The sequence below is a fragment of the Dendrobates tinctorius genome, unplaced genomic scaffold (genome assembly GCF_039654945.1).
Source record: "Dendrobates tinctorius isolate UK_male_01 unplaced genomic scaffold, ASM3965494v1 ptg000046l, whole genome shotgun sequence".
Lineage (NCBI taxonomy): Eukaryota > Metazoa > Chordata > Amphibia > Anura > Dendrobatidae > Dendrobates > Dendrobates tinctorius.
In genome coordinates, this window is record NW_027361714.1 from 59875239 (window position 1) to 59898139 (window position 22901).

Consider the following 22901-nt stretch of genomic DNA (forward strand, 5'->3'; position numbering starts at 1 on the left):
AGCTGAGGAAATCAAAATGGCCACTCCTCTTATCTGAGAATGTAGAATGAGACACAGGAAAGGAGCATGAGGCGAACCTAAAGGAGCCTGTTTTATCAAAGTGTGTCTCTTGAAGGAAGGCAATATCGGCCTTTTGGAACATCAACTCCCATAGGGCAAGCCTCCTTTCTAGGGGAGTTAAGTCCCTTGATGTTTAAAGATATTACACATGTCATTTGGGATTGTATAGAGTGCTCACATGCATATGATGACCAGGAGCTAACACCATTCCCACCTCCCTTAAGAAACAATACCAGACCCTCTCCTCCAGAATATTTTGCAAGTGGAGATCCAGAAGTTGCAAATGGGTGACTGGAAAGGGAAGAAACAATAGGTAGTGGGGGAGACAAGAACAACAATGAACATAGAAAGAAAAAACAGACAATATAAGTAAATAAAGCGCCATATTTACCAGATGTAGGAAGCCTGGTCTGTGGCTGACCTTGTGGAAAGTGACAAACCCATAAAGTTAATAAAAGAAAAAACAGCAGCCACAAAAAAAAATTCTTAGGGAGACATAGCCCAACGCCTAAACCACGAAAGGGGAAAACAAAAAACAATCCCTTGTCAAAGGGCCAACCATAATTTGCAGGTCACCCTCTTATAGAGTGAAAAGAAAAACGGCTATTAAATTTTTATAATACTATAGACATGATTATAGATCTATAGTGGCGCTCGTATATGCACTTAGTAAACTGCTGCAAATTAGGGTCTAAAACCAAATAGACCAAAAATTGTGCGAATAATTTGCGCTGATTACATGTGCTGAATTAAAAGATCAGGAATAAAAAAAAAAAAAAAAAAATGGTTAGGTTACCATAAACGTACATTGTTCAAATGATATGGTATCAGTTTTCAAATCTTCATAAACACCATAAAACACAGGAGTGGAGCACACAAGGTGTTTACTTGAAGTAAATCAGCACAAATTAATTTATTTTACTTTACTATAGAAATGAGCCTGCACCAGCTAATACTGTTAAAGAGAAACAGTTGTCGAAACAGAGTTTTGCGCTCTTTATAAGAGAAAATGTGAAAAAAAAAAAAAAAAAGTTCTGTCCAATATATCAGCAGAGGCACGTTGTTCCACTCTTCTCTCTCTGCTACTCAGATGATCTCTCTTTTCTGGGTCCAAGCCTGAGGTGGAGGCAGACCCGCAGAGACAGGGATGTCCCGATCTGAAATCTTGGGGACCTGGAGTTCCAATTTCTCACAAAGGATGGCAGATCTTCCAGGGAGTGCAAAGTTGCTGAAACACCTTCTCTTCAGGTAGTTAAAGCCAAGGGGAACCCCCACCTATAGGGGATTTTGAGATCCTTCAGAATGGACAGTGAAGGCTGGAGGAGTCTCCTCTTTTGTAAAGTTGAGAGATGGTCCAGGAAAATTGAATGGCAGTGTCCTGGTACAAAATCTCCTTCAGGAACCTGGCCATCAATCCTCTCCTTAATTTCAAAGTTGTGAAGACAAATAATGTTTCTTGGGAAAGGTGAGGCTCCTCTGGGCTGTAAGGCCCAATGTGCCCAGTCATATTTAAGGGGGATGGAGACTGGATCACCCAAGATGGAGGTGAAAATTTCCTGCAGAATTAGTTTAATGTTTTCCTGGCCATCCAAAGATTCCTCTCACTCAGATATTCTATCTCCTGCCCCTGTTATCCAAGTCTCCTAATTGAACCTGCAGATCTGACTACTTTCTGCTGCATAATAGATGGCTGGTGCAAATCAGCCACATGGGATCTGGTTTCATCATGCTTTCCTTCCAGAGAGTCAATTCTGCCCACCAAAAGCTGCAGGTCCTGCTGCAAACATGCGATTTCTGACCTGCATGTGTCTGACCTCCGTTATTAATGCTTTAAAATCCTCTTTTGAAGGGAAACAAAAGAAAAACCTTCAGCCACTGTGGGGGGAGATGATCATCCAGGAGGTCACCCTCTTCAGAGGACCCATCTAAATAATCAATCAGTACAGGTGTTACTAGGGGTTAATTTAGGACGCTCTTTATGAGACCCCTGCCCCCCCAGTGCCAGTCCCCTCCATAAGGGACACTGTGGGTAATCTGCAGTTAGGACTCTTAACTTGAGCCTGATCAGGTGAGGGAGGAAAATGGCTTTTCCCTACTGCTTGCTACAAAGCACCCAGATCAGCAGAGTGGTGGCCAGGAAAAGCAGGCTCTTATTAATCCAGCAGGAGAGCGCAACCCTGGGGAGTCATTTAGACATGGAACTACCCCTATATCCCCAGGGGGCCCAGCGTCAGCATGGCCCAAAGGCCTCTCACCAATCCCCCCCCAGGTATCAGCAACAGCATCCTCCGCCCGCTCCTGAGCCACCTCTTCCATGAGGCAAGATGGCGCCCGGACTCCAGCGGCACCTTGATCCCAGAATAGAAAGGTGTCCAGGGCCATCATGAGGTTCGCAGATGCCACTCCAGGTTCCTGGATCTCCTGGGGCCCATCTGGAAAGCAACTGAATTGAAGCGCCGATGCAGGATGCTTCTGCCTTAACGCTGATGTGGCCAGCGGGAGTTCTGCAGCCACACGACCGCTCACGCTGGCATCTGGACACGCCCCCAATCAGTAATACCTCTTAGTGGGAAACCAGACATTACTTACCGGTAATAGGATTTTCCGGAGTCCACAAAAGCACCCCACTGAGAGGGGATTCACCCACCAGACAGGTAACCTACAGGTTAAAAAGGGGGCAGTCCCCTCACCTCTTCATTTGTGTTTCACAGTAAGATAGGAACCGCCAACCGGATTAGTACACAATCATATTTACATCACAAAGTAGCATCTCTAAAGTGAAAATTTTACAACACACTATCCCTCAGAGCATAGGAAACCAAGTGAATAAATATGGGGGGGGGGTAGTTTGCAGGTGCTGTCGTGGACGCCGTAAAAACCTATTACCGGTAAGTAATATCCAGTTTTCCTTTCGCCACGATAGCACCCCACTGAGAGACTTTCAGAGACTGTCACCTGGGAGGAACCACAGCATTAAGAACTGATAGCCCAAAGTCTAGATCAGCGATGGATGATAGACCAAGATGGTAGTGTCTAAAAAAGGTGGAAGGTGATGACTGCATTGCCGCCTTACAAATCAAATCAACGGAGACGTCTGTCTTTTCAGCACAGGAGGACACCATGGCCCGTGCTGAATGGGCTCACTTCCTCCGGTGGGGTTTCACCTTTGGCTGAATACACTAGGAAGATCGCATCTCTTATCCACTGGGCGACGGTGCTTTTTTGATGCCCGATCCCCTCTTATGGCCCTGAAAGGAGACAAAGAGCCCTACTCTGCCACCAAGACCGAGTCTTCTCCAAGTGCTCTAGCACAACTCTGACATCTAGAGTATGGAACCTTCGTTCTTCCACTGTAGCAGGACTATCAAAGGAGGATGATAAATAAATCTTTGGGCTCCTATAAAACCTAGAAGCGACTTGGCAAATAAGCCAGGTCCAGTCTCAACCATCTTATCCTGATAAATCAAAAAAGGAGTATCTACTGAATGTCACTGACTCGTGTTGCAGAAGATAAGGCTACTAACAAAGCTGTTGAGGATTAGAACCTTAATAGAGACAGAATCTAAGGGTTCGAAGGGGGGACCTGTTAATGCATCTATAATCTAGCAATATGCACTGAGTTACTGTGTTCACAGGCCTTTACAATTCTAGTTATCAAAACAATTTTTGGCACTCAACTTTTTGCAATAGATGAAGAAATTTGCAGTCGCACATAAGCAGGTAAACATTTCGACTAAGACAATTAGCCTTCATCAGTACACAAGACTGCTCTTGTTTTGTCCGTATATGCATGCAAAATAATATGTGACGAATGCACTCGGTAATGTAAGGGCAGTATGCCATCCAAATTAGGTATAACGCCCACGTAACCTGGAATACACTAGCGGTGGATACCACGTTTTTCTCTGGGGCACACGGTGCCACCACCCACCACTGACGGTCAGCCACAATCCTGTGGCTTATCCCATACTACTTTATTCTGAAGATAGCTTGCTGCATATTTTTTCCTACATAATTCTAATCTTATGATAATTGTGGACCTCAATATACTGGATATATTCCACTACGTTCTGCATAACTAGGACACCGGTCCATTTATCCCACTATATTCCAGGTTACGTGGGCGTTATACCTAATTTGGATGGCACACTGCCCTTACATTACCTAGAGTGCATTCGTGGCATATTTTGCATGCACAGACAGACAAAACAAGAGCAGTCTGGTGTACTGATGAAGGCTAATTGTCTTAGCCGAAACATTTACCTGGTTATGTGCGACTGCAAATAAATTTCTTCATCTATTGCAAAAAGTTGAGTGCCAAAATTTTTTTGATATCTATCCTGGTGTGGGAACCTTTTTTGTGCACCGACACAGCTTTCTACTTATCAGCAAGGTGGTGACTAGGGCTTCTGAAAACCCTCTACGTCTCAGTAGCTCCCTCTCAACTACCACACAGTCAGGTGGAGACCCCACCCCCCTCTGCAGATGACAGAAAGGCCCATGAGAGAGAAGCATCAGGCTCATTGGTAGCACCCAAGGGTCAGTCACAGACATTGTCCTCAGCCAAGAAAAAGAAGGCCTCCTGGGCCAGAAGGGGCCAATCACAATTACTCTTGCTCACTCATCCCTGATTTTTCTGAGCACTAGGCAGGATCAGACACGTTGGAGGAAAATCCCACCAATCTTAAGGGAGTCTACTAACTCTGGCTGGTCTGATGCTTTTAGCGAGGCAAACCTCCTGACCTGCCTGTTGCTCCTTGTGGCAAAAAGGTCTATGTCCGGAAGGCCCTATAACTGTATAATCCGTATGAAAATCCCGTCGGTCTAGGGACCATTTCCCCTGGCATAAGGAGTGTCAACTGAGCCTTCCCCTGGGCTAGACAGACTCCTACGTGAACTCCCCACACTGAAGGACTGGCATCTGTCGTGACTGTACTGTCGGGTTTTATTTCCCCATGGCACCCCTTTGGAAATATGTAGCAGGTTTAGCCACCAGGATAGATTGCTCAGTGGCGACTGACAATGGTATATTCGCAACCTCTTTTCTGCTTCAAGCACCTCGTTCTGTAGAGCCCTGGTGTGAAAAAAGGGCCACTGCAAGGCCGGTACACAAGACGTTAGAGACCCCAACAAGGACATTGCGTCTCAGATATATCTGGATTATCCATTATCTTCCCAACCTTGTGGATGATGCCTGCTATCTTAGAGAACAAAAAGCTAATGTTCACCGAATCCAAGAGGAGGCCGAGGAAACTTTGAAGGGCTAAGGGAACCAGTCTTGATTTTTCCAGATTGATTATTCAACCCAGACCCTGTAGGGACGATATTATATGGCTCAGCCGGGTACTGCAATGGCTGGCTGACCTCCCTACTATAAGGAAATCATCCAAATATGGTATAACCAGGGTATCTTGTTTCCTCAAATGGGGCATCACCTTATGAACACATGTGGTGCCATGAATAAACCAACTGGCAGAGCAGCAAACTGAAAGTGTCCAACCTGATCACCTAGCCGCACAGCCACACTGAGGTATTGTTGGTGGTCCTGGTATATAGGGAGGTGATAATATGCATCCTTTAGGTCTAGGACCGTCATGAAGCACCTGGGAAACAGAAGCTTGGTTGCAGACTTTATGGGCTATTTTAGTTATGAGAATGAATTCAGCTTCCTCAAATGAATAATGGTTCAGCAGGAACCATCAGGCTTGAAGACCAAGAACAGAGGAGAATAAAACCCCCTCCCTTCTTGGTCCTTCGGAACCTCAATTAGGACCAGTTATTCCATTAACTGCAGAATTTCCAATTCCAGGGCCCGTTGCTGATAGGGGGAGTCTCTTAAGGTTGTCAATATGAAAGAGTCCGGAGGAATCCTCCAGAATTCCAATTTTAGCCCAGATGACACTATACCGAGGATCCAGGTGCTAGACATTATACAGATCCATTGTTTAAATAAATATTTTAATCTACCTCCTACCGGAAGATCAGGGCTAGCGATACTTGCACCTATGTTTGGACGACTCAGACCCACCGAATTAGGCACCTTTGTTTCGACTCTGCTAGGTCCCAGTCTGTTTCTATACTTCCTCTGGAAAGATGACAGCTTCCTAAAGGTATTCCTGAAAGTAGGGGTAAATCGTTTAGGAAACACTTTTTTCCTGTCACCTGCCTTTGAGAGGATTTCATCCAGCACAGAGCCAAATAAGTACTCACCCTAGCATGGAATGGCACACAATTTGGTCTTAGCACGTGTCTCCTCCTTCCAGATCTAACCAGAAGGCACAGCGGGAAACATTGGAACATTGGACAGACCAGCAGATCTGGCAACCAACCACAATGAATAGACAGAAGAGTCTGCCAGATAGGCTGCCCCACACGGATTTGTGAAATGGAGTCCAACAACTTGTACCTAGGTGTTGCAGGTTGTATCTGGTCTACCAGTTAGTTCATCCAGACCATCATTGATCTGGCAGTACAGGTGCTCACAATACCTGGCTTGAATGCCCCGGCTGACGACTTCCAGGACAACTTCAGAAACATTTCTGCGTTCCTATATGATGGATCCTTTTAGGAGACCTCCATCCTCTAGGGGCAAAGCTGACTGTTTTGATGAAGAGGCTACCGCAGCATCAACTTTGGGGACTTTAACCCATTCTGCTAACAAGTCATCAAAGGGACATTTTTCGGCACAGCGTCCTGCTGGTGGACCAAGAAGGCCTGGTCACGCCCCCTCACTACCCCATCCATGATGCACCTCTCTGGTCCCCCTGGAAGTTACGGCCAAGTCACTTGAGTAGCGTACAAGAGTGGAGGCCTCCCGGAAATGGCCTGCACGCAGCACAGGCCGACGCCTGCACCTTCGGATGAACACAGGGAACCTCACCTTCACCTGTGCTGTGCCCACGCAACCGAGGGAGGCACCACCCAGACCCTGGGATTGCACCATCCATATCAGACGAGGAGGGGCCTGAATAGGCAGAACACCCCCAATGCTGCTTCTAGCATCTGGAATCCCAGGCTTGGGCCATTCCCTCAGACACCGCACAGAGGCTGATTGGACCCAGGTAAGATTCTTCTCCGCAGGTTCCCAGCAGGACAAGAAACCAACTGAGGAGGCGAATGGGACCGGCCCTTTTAATCTGTAAGTTCCCTGTCCTGGTGGGCAGATCCCCTCTCTGGGGTGCTGTTGTAGCGAAAGGAAAAAACAAGATAAAAGCTATCATAACTAACAAGGTTAAATGGCAAAAAAAAAAAAATAAAAAGGAAGACTACTGAACTTTTCATGGAATTAGCCTTGTTTCTTTTTATACGTTCAGGAGACATCCCATTTCCTTCAGGGTGGCTCTTGCTAGCTGGAACTGTGTTCTACCAATATGCTGACAATTGAGAATCTTACATGTATGACTAGGGTATGCTGCTCACAGAGATGTGCTGTCATTTCCACTACAATTTTCAAGTAAACCCTCAGGACCATCTACAGACCAAAGGACAATTCCCTGAAGTAAAAATGCCTGACCTGCTTATGGCTAGGGCCACCCTTCGGCATTCTGGTCTCTTGCATGGATTGCAACATGATAGTACGCATCTTTCAGGTCCAGCATGCTCAAAACTAATGTTACATAGCAAATTTTATTGACTCCATTTTGAAAAGGTTGATATATCAGGAGTTTGTTCAGCTCCTTCAAATTGATAGTTCTGAAGGTGGCATCTGGCTTCTTAATCAAGGAGGGAAGGGGTTGAGAGGATATTATCCCCTTTTTTCCTTCCTCTACTGGTACTTCAATAAGACCTTGTTTATGAACTAGATCAACAGATGCATAGCCATGGAAACAGAAGTTAACTGTTGCTCCCAAGATTTCCAGGGGAATGCAACTGCGAACGTCTGCGGCGGAACAGCCTGAAATTCCAGTCTCAGGCCTGATTCCACTATAGCCAGAATACAGCCATTGGATGCAATTCTTGCCCAGGCGAGGAAGAGTGAAAGCCCTCCCCATACCTGAAGTGTGGCATCACTCTTGACTTTCTTCACTAAAGAGGAACCCCCAAACATGAATCCTCTGTTTTTCCCCCCCTCTAGTCTTCCCATTTCTCTTTATAACTGGGAAGTCTTTTCCAGCTGTTTTCTCTGACAGGACCTTTTATACTCTGGGGGGGGAAAAACAACATGCTCCCCCAAGTCCCCCACATTACCAGATTTGTCCAGGATGTTGTCCACAATCTGGACAAACAAATACTGTCCATCACATGGGATAGAACAGTCTGGTTTTAAATGGGACATCCCACAGCCAGCATTTGAGCCATAGCACCCAACAAGCACCTTTAGAAAGGCCCACTGATCTGACTGACAACCTGAGTCTGCTGGGGCATCTGCAAGAAAGGTTGCTGCCCCCAGCATTAGTGGTAGATTGGCCAAGATGTTTTGTCATAGATCATTATCCTTTGGTTGCCCCTCTATATTATCATTGATCTGGGTGTACAGCAGTCTCTGACCTGGTTTCCGGGCTCCTGCAGAGGATTCCTATGTATCAATCAGCCTTCCTATCTAAAGAATCTTTTAGGATACCCAGGTCTTCAAAGTAAGATTTTATGGATGATTTGGCCACTGCTACAGCCATCTTTGGAACTTTATACCATGGGTCTGTCTCCTCCTCAAAGTGGTAAATCCTTTTAGGAAGACTCAAGGGCAGCAAACCTCTTAGGTTTCTTCCATTCCTTTTTAATGAGAGGCTTTAATTTTATTGTAAAAGTTCACTTCTATTCTAACCCCCTGAACATAATATTCTGCGCAGATTTGTGGGTTTTAGCTTCCATGATGCCCATGGTAGCCCTTACACCTTTGACCAATCTATGTCTTCTACAGGGAAGCATGGCCAGAGGACCACCAGAGGATGAAGATGAAGTAGAATCATACCTACATTCACCTTCTGACTTTACAGAATCATTTGAATTAGATAAATTTCCTAATTTCCTGGTTCTCTTCCCCCTTTTTTTCTATCACCTAGTTTCCTAGTTTATGGATTAGGGTCTTGAGGGAACTTCTGATTTAATAACCAAGTCCAGTAAAATTTGTGGATTCCTGTTTTTTTATTTCAGATACAGGCTTAGCAGAGTCTTCTGCCATGAGCTGTGTAACATATTTCTGTAAAGCGCACTCTCGTTATTTTCAAGTTTACACTAGATTTCTTAGGTCTTTCCTAATTAAGCAAGAAAAATGGCCCCTCATTACCATGGTGAACTTTCACGAAGATCACTCACCATTGTTGCCTAGTACGGGTACTGGATTTGGAGGCATGATAAAAATTCACATGGCTTGTCTTCCTTGGAGGCAGTTGATCCATCTCAAACCACTCGGCTTCTCTGTCTGGCCTTACTGTCACATCTAATGTTTCTCCTGTCACTTGTGCAACTGCCACTTCTGAACCTACCCTGATGCTGCCACTGTTGCTGCTGCTCATTCATAACCAGTAGAAAGAACTAGAGCAAAACATGCTTGCGGTCAGAACCACAATTAAGTCAGGGATGAGCCAACAGCTTCTCCCTCCACATGAATGCCTCTTCCAGACCCTCTGGAAGTGAAGTTGCCACTTCAAGGTCAGCAGACACCAGCACACTCAGTGCGTGCCACTCAGTGCATCCAACGCATTGGTAGACCTGAAGTGTCTCCACTGCTCAATCGTGTCCACACTGGACCTACTGAAGCGCCTCCAGGACCCGACAAGGCCCAACAGGCACAGAGCTGTTCTTCAAGGAAACCAGAACAGGCCTAGGTAAGCATTTTTTTGTCCTAATCTTCAGATATAGGTTCCCCAAGGACAGAAAGCCAACTGCTATGGGGAGAGGTTTGACTTTTTATTCAGTAGGTTCCCATCCTTGATGGTCAGATACTCCCTCATGTGGTGCCGTCATGAGGAAAGGAAAATATGGCAACTCTTTCAGAATCATCACCACACCTGCCTATGGGTTGTTAATGTAATTGCAGCTAAATGCCAATCACAATGCCAAACAACCAATATTCAAGGCTGACATTTTAGAAACTTGCCCACCTGTACACTACCTGTATCGCCCACTGCGAACCTAGGCAGCCACGGTAGGATGAGCTCAGGCTGTCTGGGGAGACTCACTGTGGCACACGTGGCAGAAACCCAAGAACAGGCATAGTGGGTGTTATTAAAGCAAAGTGTGCACATCCCAAAATAAAGACAAAATTAATTTTGACATTTTAGAAAACCTTTAGGCTATGTGCCCCTGTTGCAGAAATGCTGCGGAATTGTCTGCAACTCCCTGCCGCGGGTAAAACACATGCGGAATTCACATTTGTTTTCCCGCAAAACACAAGCGTTTTGCAAGCGTTTTTAGCTTGCAGAATGCTTGCGCCTTTCCAAGTGATTTGAAGCATTGCTTGGAAAAAAGTGATTGACAGGTTGGTCACACTTATCAAGCATAGTGCTTGAAAAGTGTGATCAACTTTTTACCATTGATGCTGGCTATGCAGCATCAACAGTAAAAGATAGAATGTTTAAAATAAAATAAAATAGATATACTCACACTCTGTCGGCCCCCGGAGTCGGCCCAGCCCTCATTGGCGGTGTCAGCAACTTCCGTTCCCAGGGATGCATTGCACGAATGACCTCTGATGTAGCAGTCTCGCGAGACCATACGTCTGAGGTAATTCGTGCAATGCATCCCTGGGAACGGAAGTTGCCGCCAGCGCCAATTAGGACCAGGACAACTCTGGGGCCCGACAGAGCGAGTATATCTATTTTATTTTAAATATTCTAATAGATATACTCCCCCTCTGTCAGGCCCCGGAGTTGTCCCAGTCCTAATTGGTGCTGGTGGCAACTTCCGCTCCCAGGGATGCATTGCATGAATGACCTCTGTTGACGTATGGTCTCACAAGACCGCTAGAGTCAGAGGTCATTCGCGCAATGCATCCCTGGGAACGGAAGTTGCTGACAGTGGCAATGAGGGCCGGGACGACTCTGGGGGCCAACAGAGGGCGAGTATATCTATTTTTTTTACTTTAATGCCATTTTTTACAGGAATATGGTACCTGAGGGCATGGAGGAGAGTCTCCTCTCCTCCAGACCCTGGGTACCATCTGCACATGAAACGCTCACTTTACGCATGGCGGCCATAGCCACATGAATAAAGTGAGCCTATCAATGAAATCCTATGATGGCGGAATCGCCGCGATTCCGCAGAAATAATGGATATGCTGTGGATTTTACCGCTATGCGACTCCACAGCGGGAAAATACGCAGCATGGGCACAGCAACTGCGGAATCCCATAGGATTGCAGGGGAATGAGTTTAAGCATTTTCAGAAACGCATAAAAAAACGCAACGTGGGCACACAGCCTTAAAACTCCTTTCCTGGGCCTGGATTAAAAATGTATTACTGGTAAAGACTCACCCATCACATGCCATTTATGACAGAAGAGTTTAGGCAGCAGGATCCAGATGTGACTAATGACTCATGCAAAAAGCAGCCTGTGTGGCTCCTTTAGTAGAACTGTATAGCCTTTATGCACAAGCTTTACAGCTTGCAACTGAATACATTTCCACAAAGCTTTTATGGGGAAAAAAAATGAAGACTGAATAATCTGGCACAACACTCTGGCCTTCCATATAAGTTAAAGCAGATTTGTGCTTTGACTTGCATCAATTTCTAGTGAAAATCAAAGTAAGCTTCTTCACCCCTCTTGCCAAGTCATGTCATCTAATGATTGAGTGTAGCAAAAACATTGTAAATAATACATTTATATAGAGCCAACATATTCCGCAGAGCTTTACAGTTTAACAGTTTCAAAACACGTCATAAGTAACAACGTTAGCAATACAATAATTAAAGCAAAATAAGACGACCCTGCTCGTGAGAGCTTACAATCTACAATGAGGTGGGGGAGATACAAAGTACAGGTGTGTATTTACAATGGTGTGTTTACAATGAAGGTCCAGCCATCTTGAGGGAGTGAGGGATGGATGGAGATAGTGAATGGGCTACACATGCACACTTATACATAGAATGACTGATTAGTGAACATGATAGGCTGCTCTGAACAAATGTGTTTTGAGGGAGCGCCTGAAACTATGCAAATTCTGGATAGTCCTAATTTCTTGGGGTTGGCGCAGCGCTGGAGAAGTCTTGGAGTCGGGAGTGGGAGGTACAGATTAGTGCAGAGGTTAGTCGAAAGTTGTTTGCAGAGCGCAGCGGTCGGTTAGGCCGATAGACAGAAATGAAGGAGGAGATGTAGGGGGGTGCTGCACTATGGAGAGCTTTCTGGGTGAGAACAAGTACTTTGAATTGGATCCTATAATGAATGGGCAGCCAGTGTAAGGACTGGCGAAGAGAGGACGTGTCCGAGTACCGATTAGCCAGATAGATGACCCTGGTTGCTGCATTAAGTATGGACTGGAGAGGGGATAGTCGCGTAACGGGGAGGCCAATTAATAGAGCGTTACAGTAATCCAGGCGGGAGTGGATCAATGCTACAATGAGGGTTTTTGTTGTTTCCATGGTGAGAAATAGCTTAGTTACTCACCGATAACGGTGTTTCTCGGAACCCATGACAGCACCACGGAGAGAGGGGGTCCGCCCATCAAGTACAGGAACCTACAGAAAAAGGCGGCACCTCTCCTCCACCCCCAGTTGGTTACAGAGCATCAGAGGGTCTCCCGGTTAGTTAAAAAAAATATATACATAACAATATTGCATATTACGGACAAGCACAGTGTCTAACAAAAACATTTGGCATACATTACTCGTGCTCACCGCACATGTGAAAAAGGGGGGGGGGGGGGGGGGGGAATAAGCGGGTGCTGTCATGGGTTCCGAGAAACAGTTACCGGTGAGTGACTAAGCCATTCTCTCTCACCCATGACAGCACCATGGAGAGAATTTCAGAGATTGGTAGCTTAGGGAGGGACCACTGCCTGAAGGACCCTTCTCCCAAAGGTCAGGTCAGACGTAGAGGCTAGATCTAAACGATAGTGTCTGAAAAAGGTGGAAGGTGTTGACCAGGTGGCCACCTTACAGATCTGTTCTATCGATACCTCTGATCTTTTTGCCCACGAGGTCGCCATTGCCCTTTAAGAGTAAGCCTTTAAACCCTCCGGGACGGTATTCCCGCTGGATGAATATGCCAGGGCAATCGCATCCTTTATCCACCTTGCTAGGGTACTCTTGGATGCCTTGAGTCCCTTCCGAGGTCCCTGGAAACACACAGAGACCCTTCCTTCCTACATCCCTTGGTGGCCTCCAAGTACTGAACTAGGCACCTCTTAACGTCTAGGGTGTGGAATCTCTCCTCTCTCCTCCCCTATTCCTGGGATTTGGGCAGAAGGACGGACTACTTCTTGGGACCTATGGAAGTGTGACGCTACCTTTGGAAGATATGCCGGGTCAGGTTTCAATATGACTATCATCTAGGATTTTAGTGAATGCTGGTATTGCTGAGAGAGCCTGAATATCGCTCACTCCGCGAGCGGATGTTAGGGCCACTAAAAGTAGTCTTTAATGATAGTGTTTTTAAGGGTGCGGACTGGATGGGTTCGAATGGGGGCCCCGTTATTGCAGATAACACTAGGTTTAGATCCCATGATGGTAATTTATTGGTGATTATTGGTCTAGATATGGCTGCGGCTCTCATGAACCGTGCTACCCAAGGGTTGCCTTCCACGTCTTGGTTATAAAGGGCACCTAGAGCCGCTATCTGTACCTTCAACGTACTGGTCGCCAACCCCTGTTCTAGCCCCTTGTGCAGTAACTCAAGAATTTTTTCAACCTGAACTCCATCCTGAACCCTTGCCCCAGAGCTGGACAGAAATTTCCTTCAAGTTCTCCCATAGGCCCTGGTTGTTATTGGCTTCCTACTTTTTTGTAAAGTGGAGATCAGATTTTCTGAGAACCCCCTTCCCCTTAGCAGTGTCCTTTCAAATTCCATGCTGTTAAATGGAGGCTCACTGCTCAAGGGTGTAACACGGGACCTTGGGACAGAAGGTCGGGGAGATCTGGTAGAACCCAGGGGTCGGTTATTGAAAGTATTCTCAACCAGGAGAACCAGGTTCTTTTTAGCCAGAACGGAGCTATTAGTATCATTCTTGCTCCATCCTCTCTGACTTTCCTTATGACTGCCGGGATGAGAATGGGGGGCGGAAAGGCACACATCAGGCCCTGCGTCCACGGAAGTATAAATGCATCCAGGGTCCGTGGGGTTCCCCTGGGGTTTAGGGAACAGAAAGCTTTTACTTTCTTGTTTCTGTAGTCTGCAAACAGATCCATGTCCGGGGTTCCCCACATTTTTACGATCTGTAGAAAAATGGACTGTTTTAGAACCCACTCCCCTTGATGTAGCTGGGTGCGACTCAGGAAGTCTGCTCTCTGGTTTTCTGCTCCCCGTATGTGTAGTGCAGAGAGGGATAGTAGGTTTTCCTCGGCTAATGTAAAATATTTCGGAGGATGTGTTCATTAGTTTTCGAGACCTGGTTCCCCCCTGATTGTCTGAAAATATCCGGACATGATGGCCCCATAGTACCGGCAGAAAGTGTGTTAGGGCATAGTCTACTGCTAATAGTTCTTTTTGGTTCGAGGAGGCTTCTAGTTCCTGAGCTCCCCATTCTCCCTGAGCCACCCTGTTGCTTATATGTGCTCCCCATCCATTGGGACTGGCATCCGTGGAGATTACGTGTGTGATTTTTTATCACCCAGGGAACCCCTTTGGATAGGTTGTCTCTGTTCCCCACCAAGCTAGGGAATGAATAGTTTTGGAGTCTAGTATGACGTGACCTCCTAATGCCAACTGGTTGGCCAATACATCCCATTGGAGATCTCTCATATGTATCTGTGCCCACTGGACCGCTGGCAGGCAGGCGGAGGGAGGACCCCAACACGGACATTGCTTTCCTTCGTGTCATGGAAGGGTTCTGTATTGCTCTTGCTACCATCTGAGCAATCTTCTCTTTTTTGTGGTCTGGGAGGTAACACTCCTGGGTGTTTGAGTCCAGTGTCAGGCCTAGGAACTCCTGAACTTGTTTGTGCTCCAGCCTTGATTTTTTTAGGTTTAGGAGCCAGCCCAGGTTTTGTAGAGTGTCTATCACTCTGTCTCTTTGTTCCCGGCATCTTTGGGCAGAGTTGCTCGCAACTAAAAAGTCGTCCAGATATGGGACTATTAGGATATCGTGCTCTCTCAGGTGCGCCATCCATCATCTCTGCCACTAGCTTCATGAAAACTCGCAGGGCTACAGAGATTCCAAATGGCAGGGCCCTGCACTGAAACTCTTACTTAGCCTCCTATGGAGACCGCCAGTCTGAGGTATTTCCGGGAGTCTTTGTGGATGGGGACGTGATAATACGCATCGCTGAGGTCTAATACTATCATGAAGCAATGTGGAGAGAGAATTTTGATGGTCGACTTGATCGACTCCATTTTGAATTTTTTGTTTTTGACGTAATCATTCAATCTCTTTAGATTTATTATTGTCCGGAAGGTACCGTCCGGTTTGGTTACCAGAAAGAGGAGAGTAGAACCCTCTGCCTCTCTCCCGCAGGGGAACCTCCTGGAGGACTCTTGTTCAATAGAGTTAAGACCTCTTTTTCGAGGGATTCTTGTTCCTTTATCGATGATCTTAGTGGTGTTACCACATTTTTGAGGGGGGAGAGAGAAAAAGTCTATCCTTAACCCTGATCCTATCAGATTTAATAACCAGGGGTTGTTCGATATTTTTCTCCAGGCTGGGAAAAAACAAACGAAAAAAAACTTAGTCTCCCTCCCACCCTGGGCAAACGGTCACTTGGGGTTTTTTTGGTCTCCGGACAAGTTACCGAAGAACCCCCTGTCCCTTCTCCGGTCATCCCATTTTTGTTCTCTCGGGGGTCGCCTCTGAAAAAACCTTTTGTTTCGAAAGGACCTTTCAAAGCCTGTGGGGCCCGTAGGGCCTAAATTTGAGAATCTTCTTTTTGTCTCCTGCCTTTTGGAAGATGTCATCCAACGTTTCTCCAAAAAGGAATTTCCCTTCACAAGGGATGGCGTATAACTTCATCTTAGTCTGTAAGTCCCCTGGCCAGCATATAAGCCACAGCGGTCTACGAGCTGCGTTTGATAGGCTGCCGCTTTGGAAGACAACCTTACTGAGTCAGCTGATGAGTCGGCTAAGAAAGCCGCCGCTCCTCTTATGACTGGGATGGATTCCAGGATTTTCTCCCTGGGTGTACCTTCCCTTATTTGCCTCTCTAATCGGTCGACCCATACCATGAGGGCTCTGGAGGTACAAGTTGCCACTATTGCTGGCCTAAGGTATCCTCCTGCTGATTCCCAAGTGCCTTTGAGGAAGGTGTCAGCTTTTTGTCTAATGGGTCCTTTAGAGTACCCATATCCTCAAAGGGGAGTGCAAATTTCTTTAAGGCCTTGGCAACCGCCACGTCTAGCTTGGGGGCTTTGTCCCAGGACGTGGATGCTTCCTCGTCAAATGGGTATTTTCTTTTCAGAGAAGGAACCGTGGACTTCTTCCTATCTGGTCTCTCCCATTCATTTTTTTATCAGGCCCTGTACGTTCTCCTTTAATGGAAATACTCTCAGTCTCTTCTGGCCCAGTCCCCCAAACATTATGTCCTGGACTGATCTATCAGGCTGAGGGTCTGCCACCCCCATGGTAGATCTTACTGCCTTTACTAACGTGTCTACCTCATCTAGGGGGAAACAATGACGACCCTCTGTCTCTTCATCCGAGGATGACGAGTCGGTGCCTGAAGTATAGGAGGTCACTTCCCCTGACGTTGAGGCCTCTGACTGAGATCCCACTACTGTGCCCCTTTTTCTCCTCCTCCCTTTTTGTTTAGGGATGAAAGGGCGCTCTGAAACTCCGAACGGATTACCGCTCTTAGATCTGAGGCGTAATCCAGGGTTTCCTCACAAAGAAACAAAGAACCTCCTCTATGTAGGAGTCGCAGAGAATTTTATCTGAGGAGGCTGGAAGTGGGTTTTTACAAGTGGGGCATTCCCTGTTCTTTCCCTGTTCTTTCCCTAATAAGGGAAAGAAGTCTATTACAATGGGGAACATTCACGTAGCTCACTTATCCCGTATGCGTGGTTGCAGGTACCGGTTCGGGAGGTGGATTCAGATCCCTCACGGGTTGATCCACGGAAGGTGACTTGCTCCTCGCAGTCGACTTGCTGCTCTGCGTGGAGAGGGCCGCTGGACCGGCCCTTGCATCCATCCTTTTCTTTTTGTCGGCGGTGGTGTTGCCTGTGCTGCTGCATTGGCTGCTCCTCGTGCTGGTCGCTGTCCTCCATGCTCACAGGACGCTTCCAGCATAGAGCAGCTCCAGCGTCCCTCTTTTGAAATTCCCGGCCGTGACGTCACCTCCTCCTCCCAGCCTGCACCGCTGTGCCCCCGGGGAGCACGCATTGCGCATGCTCCGACCACAGGGACCCGGAAGTTGTCGCATCATTTCCGGGGCAGTGCCATCTTGGTACACCTCTGTACCCCGGCGCTGCCCGCGCGTGTACCGGCGTCCTGCAGCCCCATTCTCCTATCCAGAGCTGCGGCTCGGTCCTCCCCCGCCCGCTCACCCTGTACAGCCCCTCGGCTACAGCGGTAGCGGTTTCAGGCAGCAACCCCGCCGCGACAGGGGCCTCCCCGCTGTCAGACCTGCGAACGGGACACCCTGGATTCCTCTTCTACCCGGTAAGCTGCTGCCGCTGCTGGTTCCACGGGTCACCCGTCAAGGACAGGAACCCAACTGGGGGCGGAGGAGAGGTGCCGCCTTTTTATCTGTAGGTTCCTGTCCTTGATGGGCGGACCCCCTCTCTCCGTGGTGCTGTCATGGGTGAGAGAGAAAGGGCGGATTTTAGAGATGTTCTTTAGTTAAGGGCCCGTCACACTAAGCGATATCGCTAGCAATATCGCTGTAACGTCACTGGTTTTGTGACGTAGCAGCGATATCGTTATGTGTGATACTTACCTCCGACCGGCTCCCCCGCTGTTTATCGCTGATCGCGCGAGAACGCCCTTGGCCGTTTGTCGTCAGCTTCCTGTGGCACCGACGCGTGGACGCGGGCGGGAGGACGTCAGGATCGCCTCGTCTGACAGGTAAGCAGCGACCCCCGACCGCTGCTATGTCGCTGGTGAGATCTGCCTGTGTGGCAGCTCACTAGCGACCACTTAGCGATGCACCAGCGATCCATATCGTTGTAAGGATCGCTGGTGCATCGCTAAGTGTGACAGTATCTTCAGTGGCAAGAGCTTGTATATGGGATGTGAAGGAGAGATTGGTGTCAAACACCCAGACAGCGCGCCTGCTGCCAGTGTGTTATTGTGGTGCCACCCACGGAGAGGGAAATGTCAGATTTAGGGAGGTTAGTAGACGGCGGGAGCAGAAGAAGTTCAGTTTTGGAGAGGTTGAGTTTCAGATAGAGAGCGGACATGATGTTGGAGACTGCGAACAGACAGTCACTGGCGTTCTGTAGTACAGCGGTGTAGTACAGCGGGGGGTAAGGTTGGGGAATGACGTATATAGTTGTGTGTCATCAGCATAAAGATGATAATGAAAGCCAAATCTGCTGATGGTCTGTCCAATTGGGGCTGTGTAGAGAGAAGAGAAGGGGGCCAAGGACTGAGCCCTAAGTACCCCGACAGCAAGAGGAAGAGGAGATGACGTGGAGCCAGAGAACAAAACACGGAAGGAGTGGTCAGAAAGATAGAAAGAACCAGGAGAGCACAGTGTCAAAAGCTGCTGATAGGTCGAGAAGAATGAGCAGAGAGTGGTGACCATTACGTTTTGCTGTCAGAAGGTCATTGGTCACTTTGAGGAGTGCAGTTTCAGTCGAATGTAGGGTGCGAAAGCAATTGATGCATCATAACTTGCAACTTGTCCAAAAAATTGGTGTGCATTGCAGCTTTTAAGACATTCCCTCATTGTGAACAGGAGAAATCTCACCAGACACAATCTAAGCAAACCATGTTTTCTGTCTGCATATGAAAGTCAGATTATATGATGTAAATTAGGACACTCATGCACCTGTATGGAAGCCTTCAAGTTCAATTGTGCATGAGCTCCAACACCAGTAGACTTTTCCATACCTGTGCTGTACTTTAATACTTACATTCAGAAGCCATTTTTTTAATTACATGTAATTGCATGTTTGAGTATGCCATATGGTGCGAGAGGGCCAAATTATATAGATCCTTCCAGTCATATTTGTACACAGAGTCCTGAACCTCCTCCATGGGATCCTCAGTAACTAAACAAAAAAGGGCATATATTTAATCTACCAGCGCTATGGCATGTGCATGAAACTCCCCCCCCCCCCCCCCCCCCAATCTTTAAACGAGATCTGTAACTAGGTTTTTGCTAGCCCATCTGAGTACTGTAATGTAGGGCAGAGACCCAGATTGCAGAAATCCAATTCACTGGGCTGCTAGCTGTCATTTTGCTAAAAATCTGTTCCATCTATTGTAGATTTACCAGTTCTTTAAATGCAGAGCTCTGTATAACCCAGCTCACACCATAGGCAGCTTTTTGCCATTGCACAGTATACACCAAAAGCTGCCGATCAGTGGTATGGGAATGGTTAGGCCGGGATCACATGCGAGAAACTTGGACGAGTCTCACATCTTAATACCAGACACTGCCGCTTGGCAGCCGCACGCTCTGCTCCCAAGTGCCAGCGGCAGTGCTGGGTATTAAGATGCGAGACTTGTCAGTTTCTCGCATGTGTGATCGCAGCCCTATAAACAATTCATGAATACGGTAGATTATATAGCACTAGTTTACTAGTGATAAAATCAGTTAGCAGCAGTTTATCAAAATCAAAGCAAGCAACCCAGTAAATGATCCATCACTGGAATCAAGATCTGTCTCCAAATTATGTTGCTCTCTGATGAGGTGGCAGATTTCGTCTAAGCCAAGATCAGCGATGAAGGCTCCCAAATTGCTTCTGAATTAGATGTGAACCTATAGTCCTAGAGTTAACAAGTAAATATTGTAGACAGGTAAAAGCCAAGATTCTTTCATACAAGGCCGTTATAAGGAAATATGCTGCACCATTATAGCATGCCATGTACCTTAAGGTAGAGTTCCCTAAGGGAAGGCTACTCATCTATGTGTATGGCGGAGTATAAACTACACAGATGGTGAAGACAACTGATCGGGTAGATTAGACTGAAATGCACAGTCCTTCTGTTTTTAGCAGGAGACAGGAGAGGTTGTTGTCAATGTTAATATAGAGTGGTGGGGGGGGGTGGAAAAATCTGGCAGAGACTTTAGGAGACTAACCTTTATGCTTTTCATCTAGGAGTCCTTCAGTTATTCCCCAGATGTCTTCAATTACACGCTTAGAGAGACAGACAGGAGGGAGCGGAACCATTTTTTCTAGTGTGAGCCACTGTGTCCAATATTTTTCTGGAGCAAATCCAGAAAACAACAAGTCCTGTAACGGTCTGTTATAAGGCAGAGTCCTGTACAGATCTTTCCACATGTACATAAGCTTAAACGCTTCTTTTGGGGTACAGTCAGCACAACCAGCCCTAAAATCACAGCGGAAGGTAACCTAAAGAAAATGAAACATTTGTCACCTAAACACAGGATAATTCCATGTTACAACATTTAAAAAGCCAATGCATCTCGTATGCTTCATGGCATCCTGACTTGCCTCTAGAACATTTTGTTTAAAGATACATATGATTAAAACATATTGCCTCAACTTCTCCATGATCCCCAAGCAGAACGTCAATTCATTAGCTGCTACTTTCCTGAACTGTACGATCATGAATTACGAGTATATGGTTCAAACTACATTGCATTCTAACTCATTACTATGACAGGAGTAACAAAACACCAAGGTTACTTACTGGTAGAAGTTTTTATCTGGAACCGATGACAGCACACCTAAGAGTGATCCGTCCAGCCAGGACAGGAAACCTACTGAACTAGACGGGTGGTACCTCTCCCCCACTTCAGTTGGGTTACAGAGCAAGAGAGGACCTCCGATTAATTTACACACCTAACCCAAACCATATTATGTTAACAAAAGACACCTAAACTATAGCGCATACCCAAAGGATAAGGCGGGAGTATATACAGGGGCTGCCATGGGTTCTGGAAAAAATGGCTACCGTAAGTAACCTTTGTGTTTTCCGTTCATCCATGACCGCACACCTGAGATTTTTGGAGAAATAAAACACCTTAGGGAGGGACCACCACTTGCAGCACCCTTCTACCAAAGGTTAAATCAGCAGAGGACAGATTCAGTCTGTAGTGCTTAAAGAAGGTAGATGGTGAGGACCAGGTAGTGGCCTTACAGATCTGATCAACTAATACTTCCGCCTTTTCTGCCCTGGAGGTAGCCATGGCTCTAGTGGAGTGAGCCTTGATGCCTTCAGGAACCAGAGTGTCACTTGCAGAGTAAAATAAACTAATAGCTTCCCTGATCCATCTGACAATAGTACTCTTTTAGATACCCCGTAACCCTTTCTGCCATCCTGGAAGGCCATCAATAGGGACTCGTCCTTTCTCCACTGACTGGTCATGGATATATATTCTAACATGGACCTTCTCATGTTTAAAGGTATGGAATTTTTCCTCCCCTGGATTTTTAGGGTTATTACAGAAGGAGGGCAACATAATGCCCTAGTTCCTAAGGAACTCAAAAAACTACCTACCTTGGGGAGATATGCAGGATCCGGACTTAGAACAATCTTGTCCTCATACACCTGTATGTAGGCAGGACTTAGAAAGAGCTTGTATGTCATTTACCCTATGGGCTGATATTAGTGCCACTAGCAAAACCGTTTTAAGCGAGAGTAATTTCGCAGATAACTCCGGTAAGGGCTCAAATGGTTCCCTAGTTAGCACCTCTATAACTAGGTTCAGGTCCCATGGATGAATTTTTGGAACTATAACTGGTCTAGATCTACTACAGATTTAATAACTCGGGACACCCATCTATTGGATGCTAGGTTGTAATTATACAAGGCACCCCAGGCTAACACCTATTAGTTGCTAACCCCAACTGCAGAAATTCTAGAATAGCTCCTACCGGAGCTTCATCCCCAAAGGGCTGACAAAAACTCCAGGAATTTCTTCCATATTCTACCATATATCCTTGAAGTAACTGGCTTCCTACTTTTCAACAGGGTGGAGACTAGCCCTGGTGAGAATCCCTGCCGACTCTGTAATGCCCTCAAATTCCATGCTGGAAGTGGCACACTGGTCCCTGGGTAAGAAGGTCTGCAATCACTGGTAGAATCTATGGATCGGTAACAGACATCAACCTTAGAAGGGAGAACCACGACCTCCTTGGCCAAAATGGAGCAATGAGATGCACTCTCGCTCAATCCTCCCTGATCTTCACAACCGCTAGAATCATCGCTATCGGGGGAAATACATAGGCCATACTGAACTTCCAAGGTATCTGAAGGGCATCTACTGAGAATGGATTCTCGCTTGGGTTTAATGAGCAGAAGTGCCTCACTTTTCTGTTGTGTAAACAGGCAAACAGATCTATCTCTGGCTTGCCTCATGCCTGCATAATTTGCTGGAAGATTTGAGGATTTAGAGACCATTCTCCCTGTCTCAATTTCTTGTGACTCAAAGACTACTTTTGGGTTTTCTATTCCCCTTATGTGAAGTGCTGTAAGGAACAGCAGGTGTTGCTCTGCTAGCTCGAGTATGATGTTTACCCCTGGTGGTTGATGTAAGCCACGACTGCACAATTGTCCAACACGATCCGGGCATGGAGACCCCGAAGGAAGAGAAGGTGTCTTAAGGCTCTTTCCATAGCTTTTAAGTTTGAACCCTGATCTTTCCAGAGACCAGATTCCCTGCACTGAGTAGGATCTCAGATG

The 22901-nt window shown here is 46.7% G+C and overlaps 1 protein-coding gene across 1 annotated transcript in view; it reads right to left on the reverse strand.

The window, feature by feature from the left end:
* Positions 1-22901, reverse strand: part of LOC141089486 (uncharacterized) — a 129172-nt gene that overhangs the window by 79407 nt on the left and 26864 nt on the right. The window contains exons 2-3 of the mRNA XM_073575935.1: positions 20332-20605; positions 19160-19297 (exon numbers count right to left, since the gene is read on the reverse strand). Of these exons, the coding sequence (XP_073432036.1) occupies positions 19160-19297; positions 20332-20605 (412 nt within the window). The remainder of the gene's footprint in view (positions 1-19159; positions 19298-20331; positions 20606-22901) is intronic.